Here is a 7500-nt window from a genome sequence, read left to right on the forward strand (position 1 = left end):
TACAATACTACACTAATAATACTACACTACTACACTACTAATACTTCACTACTACACTAATACAACACTACACTAATAATACTACACTACTACAATACTACACTTATACAACACTACACTACTAATACTACACTACTACCATAATACACTAATAATACTACAATACTACACTACTAATACTACACTACTACACTAATACAACACTACACTAATAATACTACACTACTACAATACTACACTTATACAACACTACACTACTAATACTACACTACTACCATCATACACTAATAATACTACAATACTACACTACTAATACTACACTACTACACTACTAATACTACACTACTACAATACTACACTACTACAGTACTACACTACTAATACTACACTACTACACTAATACAACACTACACTAATAATACTACACTACTACAATACTACACTTATACAACACTACTAATACTACACTACTACTAATAATACACTAATAATACTACAATACTACACTACACTACTAATACTACACTACTACAATACTACACTTATACAACACTACACTACTAATACTACACTATTACCATAATACAATACTACACTACTAATACTAAACTACTTCAATACTATACCGCACTACTACAGTACTAAACTACTAATACTACTCTACTACAGCACTACACTAATAATACTACACTACTACAATACTATACTACTATAATACTAATACTACACTACAGTACTAAAATACTACACTAATAACGCTACACTACTACAATACTGTACCACACTACTACAGTACTACACTACTAATACTACTCTACTACAACACTACACTAATAATACTCCTCCCCCCTCCTGCCCCCTCTCTCCTTTGGTTCCAGCATGCATTGCGTCTGCTGGCGTTCCGTCAGGTCCACAAGGTTCTGGGGATGGAGTCGTTGCCGGCGTCCAAGGCCAGCGCCCGCAACCGCAAGCGGCGCCGCGACGGCAGTGACACGGGCGAGGGGGAGGGGGAGGGGAAGAAGGACAAGAAGGAAGAGACCGGCGAGGACGTCTGACCCCGCCTCCTCAGGAGCACCAGCTCGGGGCCAGTGTGGAACAACGTCTCAGAGTGGGTGTGCTGACCTAGGGTCAGGGTCCGGCCTGTCCATTTAATTTTGTTCAAAAGGCACAACTGATCCTAGACCAGCACTCCTAGACCAGTGTTCTGAGTGGCCCAGAGCTGGTACTGCAGTCTGGGACCCTCCTTTCTTGGCGAAATCACTGATCTGACATGAGGCGGTATGGCATCAGCTGTGAAGAGAGCCAGATGTTTTCACCTATCCAGTCGTGTTAGATCAGAGATTAGCTCAAGGAGGGGAGGAAGGGTGCGTCACATGCTTCACTACGTACGGCCTGCTTTCAGATTGAGCCTAGTCTGCAATTAAGAGGCCCGGTCAACAATTTACGTGTTTGGTAATCTACAGTAGGAATAGGCATATATGTCCGGGAAATCCGACTTTAAGAGACTTTAGAGAATACTCTAATTCAAATGAATATAACTGGCATGTATGTACAGTATGTATGTGTGTAGCTATGAGACCAGGCAGGGGGGGGGGGGGGGGGGGGGCGGGGGGGGTGTATATATATCCCCATACTGTACTGCACTGTACTTCAAGGTGTGCCGATTGGCTGCTTTCACCTCCCAGAGGGTTCAAAGGTCGCTGACGGTGGCATCGTGTCTAGAATGCTCGCACACTAGCTACTGTACAGTACAGACCCCTGACCCCCCCCCCCCCCCCCCCCGTACATGACCTTTCACCTTGGCTCCGTTGACAGTATGTGTACGCGCCGCTGTTATGTACCCTCGTCCTCGGTGTACTGTGAGCTGTCTTACATACTGCAGATGCCTACTGTACCTTCTAATCAGATAAAGCACTTTCTACCTTCCCCCCGACTTGTGTCATCGGAGAGAAGCTGTTATAGGTTGACCCCCCCACTGCATAGGTGTGTGTGCTCTCCCCCCCCCCCCCCCTGCATAGGCCAGGCCTGGTGTGTGTGCTCTCCCCCCCCCCCCCCTGCATAGGCCAGGCCCGGTGTGTGTGCCCCCCCCCCCCCCTACATTGGCCAGGCCTGGTGTGTGTGCCCCCCCCCCCCCCCCTACATTGGCCAGGCCTGGTGTGTGTTCCCCCCCCCCCCCCTACATAGGCCAGGCCTGGTGTGTGTCCCCCCCCCCCCCCCCTACATAGGCCAGGCCTGGTGTGTTTGCCCCCCCCCCCCCCTACATAGGCCAGGCCTGGTGTGTGTTCCCCCCCCCCCCACTGCATACGCCAGGCCTGGTGTGTGTGCCCCCCCCTCCCCTGCATAGACCAGGCCTGGTGTGTGCTCTCACACACACGTTGAGAGGGATGTGAGTGACGGGGGTCCATCCCTCCTGTACAGAGGCTAGGAGATGAAGACGTGGGGTCAGTTGAGAGCAGGTTTCAGAAACTTGCCGTTCGTTGTGCCTGGACGACCCGACGGTGACAGACGGACGAGAGACTCAAGATTTTGTGTTGTTGTTGTTGTTGTTGATGTCGTTGTTGCTAGGGCCGCTGCACCACACTGAGAGCATTATTTAAAGGCATACACTACAGCCCCAAACACAGACCGCTCTTCACACATGCTCATGTATTTGTCAGATGGCTGTTAGGCCCCCCACTTGTCGTAGGGACAGACTACACACCCGAAAAGAGACTTCCTGCTTTGTAAACGATCGGATTGGACCATCGAAAACCCTTTGAAGGCTTTTAAAGGTTATCACTGGTGGATAGGAGAGAGGATCAGCTGTTTGGATGCTCTGGATCAGCTGTATGGAAGCTCTGGATCAGCTGTTTGGATGCTCTGGTGAGCTATGAGAGGATCAGCTGTATGGAAGCCTTGGATCAGCTGTTTGGATGCTCTGGATCAGCTGTTTGGAAGCTCTGGATCAGCTGTTTGGAAGCTCTGGATCAGCTGTTTGGAAACTCTGGATCAGCTGTGTGGATGCTCTGGTGAGCTATGAGAGGATCAGCTGTATGGAAGCTCTGGATCAGCTGTTTGGATGCTCTGGTGAGCTATGAGAGAGGATCAGCCGTATGGAAGCTCTGGATCAGCTGTATGGATGCTCTAGTGAGCTATGAGAGGATCAGCTGTATGGAAGCTCTGGATCAGCTGTATGGAAGCTCTGGTGAGCTATGAGAGATGGATCAGCTGTATGGAAGCTCTGGATCAGCTGTTTGGATGCTCTGGTGAGCTATGAGAGGATCAGCTGTATGGAAGCTCTGGATCAGCTGTATGGAAGCTCTGGATCAGCTGTTTAGATGCTCTGGTGAGCTATGAGAGGTGGATCAGCTGTATGGATGCTCTTGATCAGCTGTATGGAAGCTCTGGATCAGCTGTATGGAAGCTCTGGATCAGCTGTATGGGTGCTCTGGTGAGCTATGAGAGGTGGATCAGCTGTATGGAAGCTCTGGTGAGCTATGAGAGGATCAGCTGTATAGATGCTCTAGTGAGCTATGAGAGGATCAGCTGTATGGATGCTCTGGATCAGCTGTATGGAAGCTCTGGTGAGCTATGAGATGATCAGCTGTATGGAAGCTCTGGTGAGCTATGAGAGAGGATCAGCTGGATGGATGCTCTGGATCAGCTGTATGGATGCTCTGGTGATCTAGGAGAGGATCAGCTGTATGGAAGCTCTTATGTTGCACAGTCTAGCATGCCCAGAGAATGAAGCACTTACAGGATGACAATGATTTTTGCAGCCATATTTTACCGTTCAAACTTGCCTATTAATATCCTCTGTTTTCAAGTCTGGAGAGTGGATGGGGAGTGTGTGTGTGTGCGTGCGTGCGTGTGTGTGTTGTGTGTGTGTGTGTGTGAGAGAGAGAGAGAGGGAGAGAGAGAGACAGTTGTAGAATAGTGAATATCTACTGATTTGTTTGAGGGTTTTTAGGTCTTGGACTTAATTCCTTGTGCCTGTTGAGTTATGAGTTATGAGTTCATCTGTTTGACTGAAGGTTCGGAAAGGGGAACACTAGTTATTACTGTATCATGCAATATTAAAGATGTTATCCACAATGGTGTATGTTGAAAAACTGAAGATAAATGCACAAAAATATGTGCATTGAATTTTTTTGTATGGAGCTTGTGCTTGTCACATTGACTTTCGTTTATAAAAAAAAAAATTCTCTCCAACACCCATTTTATTTTGTTTTATTTTTTGAGAGAATGTTTGCAATCAACTTTGTATTGGAGTGTGGACGTTGCTGTCTATTATTCGAATGTCTTTGTAGTGCTCCCTAAAATAATAAACATTTTAAAACACATTGTTTTTTTACTAGTCTCATTGAATGATTTTATGAGGCGTTACTTCCATGTCATTTCATCTTTCACATTTCTGATTCTGATGATCAGAATTTGATCACACCTTCGCACTACGCAATGGAGGCAACGGGTCAGTGATGATCTCATCATCTCCCAGATCTCACGCCTACAGAATAATCATCATCGCGACTGCATCTATTTCCCTACTCGACCTAAGAGCGTTTTATTTGGGGGATCTTTCAGGGTCACGTCTTCTGTCAACGTTGCCTTTGTTCACCGGCGGATCTGGTCTGATATAACCACGGTCTGTCCGTTACGGACGGAGGCTGGCTGAATGCGGCATCGGCCACCGTCGGAATCGGAATATCCATCACCGTGAATAGAAATGCATGTATAAGGTGAGTTGTTATTGTTTTAGTTTGTGAGGTGGTTGATATTTTTCCTAACCAGGACCCCCCCGTGGTGCTGTTTACTCTCGCGTCTCTTCCTAAAATGCCTGCATCCTCTGAACAACCGTGTTTAGCGCTGTAGCCACAGGTAGGATCTGCGTGATGTTCACTCTCCTCCACCTGCGAGATCCACATATCCTACGAAGTCATCGGTCACAGGATCGTGCAGCCCGGCGACTCGAAACAAGCCTATTAATAGGCTATGAATACGAGATGTCATTGGTAAATGAAGGTGATGGTCAGACACGGTGATCCTGATGGCTCTGCTCTCTTTGAACAGGTGATCTGCTCTGGTGTGAGCTCATCTGCTTCTCGAGGATGGCGATGGTATGTAATGTCCACCTCTGTGTTAGCAGATGGTATGTAATGTCCACCTCTGTGTTAGCAGATGGTATGTAATGTCCACCTCTGTGTTAGCAGATGGTATGTAATGTCCACCTCTGTGTTAGCAGATGGTATGTAATGTCCACCTCTGTGTTAGCAGATAGTATGTAATGTCCACCTCTGTGGGCATCATTTCAGGGCGGGGGTTATGATACGATAAAAGTGTGTTGGGGAAGAAAGCTTGAAACTTAAGATCGTTAATGATAAATATGAATAGAATAGGCCTATAATAACTGTCATGGCTTCTTATATACAAAATTATATATATATATTGTTGTTGGGTGCAGTGTCCTTCGGGATTTTTCAAAATGGGGTCCAGAGCTCAAGAAAGGTTGAGAACCGCAGGCCTAGCCTAGACTGCCTGTTAGGACAATTAAGAAATCTGGAGGAGTATGCTAATTAGAAAACAAACAGGTAGGCTAGCCTAGAAAATAAAATACTATACATGATGAGATAAAAAAAAAGCAGATATTACCAATAAAAACACTTAAAACCAAGCACAACCATCTAAAAGCCAGTTTGTGCGTCTCTCCTGGCTGTAGAAGAGTTGGCCGTGTGGGACCCAGTGCGTGGCGAAGAGTGACCGCAGCAAGCCTCGGGCTGGGGAGCTGGCCTACAGACGAGGAGACGTCCTCACGGTGCTGGAGGCAGGAACGGTCAGACACCAACTCACATACCAGGGCTTGGACTATTTGGAACTGAATGTATTGCACTGTACTTTAGATTTCTATTCGTGCACTTTGCCTTCAGCACTAGATTATGCTCTTAGTCACTTGTTTTAGAGAGAAGATGCACTTGTGAGTTCTGGCAAGTAGTAGTACTTGGCTTTTCCTACGTTAAATGCAATTATTGTTAGTCGCTTTGGATAAAAGCGTCTGATAAATGACTGTAATGTAACTATGAGTGCTACCTCCTCTTTTCAAACTGCTGGACAGAACAGTTCGATTGAGAATACATTCCATCCACGATAACTTAACCAGAAATAAGGGCTGTTCTATTCTGCAGTGTTCTGTTGTGTTTCTAGGTGTGTTGGCTGCTGTGCCTCTCTTACTCTGAAATGTAATTTAATGTAATGTATTGCTTTATAAATGTTCTTAGCCGGTAGACAAACATACTCCAGGAGTTTGCTCGATCGCCTTGTTGAGAGGGGTGAGGGAAATGTTTTTACAGCTCACTTATCTGGCCCCCGGGTGATACTGTTTTTTTGCTTCCCTCTGGAATATGTAGAGGTGGGTCGTATGCCCACCTCCCTTGTTCTCTGTAAAGCGCATTGTGTTGCCTCTGGGTATGAAATGCGCTATACAAATAAAGCTTTGATTGTTTGTTTGTTTGTGTTGCAGGCGCAGGGTAACTACCAGGCCAGGCACAACTCGTCGGGGGCCGAGGGCCTCATCTCCAGCGCCTGCGTCCGGGAGAGGGAGGCCCTGCGCCTCCATCCCAGCCTCAGCCTCATGCCGTAGGTTACCGTGGTTACCGTGGTTACGGTTTACAGAAGGGATGGGATTCTGGGGCGGTTGCTTCCGTGTGTGACGTGTCCATGTGTGTGTGTGTGTGTTGTCACGATACCAAAATGATATCTTCAATACGATAGCCTACCTGCTAAAAATATCTTGATACCGATACTGAAACGATACCACGGCAAAAACTTCAAACATCAGGAAAAGTAGGCTAATGGAACAATACAATGTCAGGTGTGCACCCCCCCCCCTGGGTAGTCAGTTCCTCCCACCCCCCTCCCTACTCGGGCCCTGGGTAGTCAGTTCCTCCCACCCCCCTCCCTACTGGGGCCCTTGGTAGTCAGTTCCTCCCCCACCGCCCCGAAAACACCCATGGGAACACTGTGCAACACTAGTCTGTGTGTGTGTGTGTGTGTGTGTGTGTGTGTGTGTGTGTGTGTGTGTTCATTCGTATCATGAGATTTAGACCGAATTCTAGTAACACCAATATCACCACCAACACCACCACCTCCATCACCACCACCACCGACTTCACCTCGGCGTGACTTTTCTCACTTGTCTAGGAAGAATCACCAATATGGAGATCATCTAGCCTCAGTTCCTGTAATTGGGTAAAAACTAGAGTAGAAAGAGTAGGAAGCATCATAGCAAGAACTAGAGATTCTCCTTCTCTCCAGAACCAGTGTGTGTGTGTGAGTGAGGCTCGTTATGACTGGCTTCCCCACTCCTGTCACAGTTCCTAATTGATGTTCAATGTGACCTCATCGTCACTTCCCCTGTTCTTTTTTTAACTGAATCTTTACCACAGAGCATGACCACACCACATGTCTGAGTGACTGGTCACTTTTTTGTATAGCCCAAAAAACCCCAATCTTTGAACGTCATAATCC

General features: G+C 46.8%; 2 protein-coding genes across 3 annotated transcripts in view; both read left to right on the forward strand.

Moving 5' to 3' along the window:
- The window catches only part of zfr2 (zinc finger RNA binding protein 2), a 19854-nt gene extending 18099 nt beyond the window's left edge, over positions 1-1755 (forward strand). For both annotated transcript variants that reach the window (XM_084459180.1, XM_084459181.1), the window contains one exon: positions 879-1755. In XM_084459180.1, the coding sequence (XP_084315306.1) occupies positions 879-1055 (177 nt within the window). In that variant the 3' untranslated portion in view covers positions 1056-1755. The remainder of the gene's footprint in view (positions 1-878) is intronic.
- A 3332-nt stretch (positions 1756-5087) lies between these two features.
- Positions 5088-7500, forward strand: part of matk (megakaryocyte-associated tyrosine kinase) — a gene marked incomplete at both ends in the record, with an annotated part of 7312 nt that continues 4899 nt past the window's right edge. The window contains 3 exons of the mRNA XM_084459122.1: positions 5088-5096; positions 5696-5809; positions 6494-6609. Coding sequence (XP_084315248.1) covers positions 5088-5096; positions 5696-5809; positions 6494-6609 — 239 coding nt within the window. The remainder of the gene's footprint in view (positions 5097-5695; positions 5810-6493; positions 6610-7500) is intronic.

The sequence above is a fragment of the Borostomias antarcticus genome (assembly GCF_949987555.1).
Source record: "Borostomias antarcticus genome assembly, chromosome: 26".
Lineage (NCBI taxonomy): Eukaryota > Metazoa > Chordata > Actinopteri > Stomiiformes > Stomiidae > Borostomias > Borostomias antarcticus.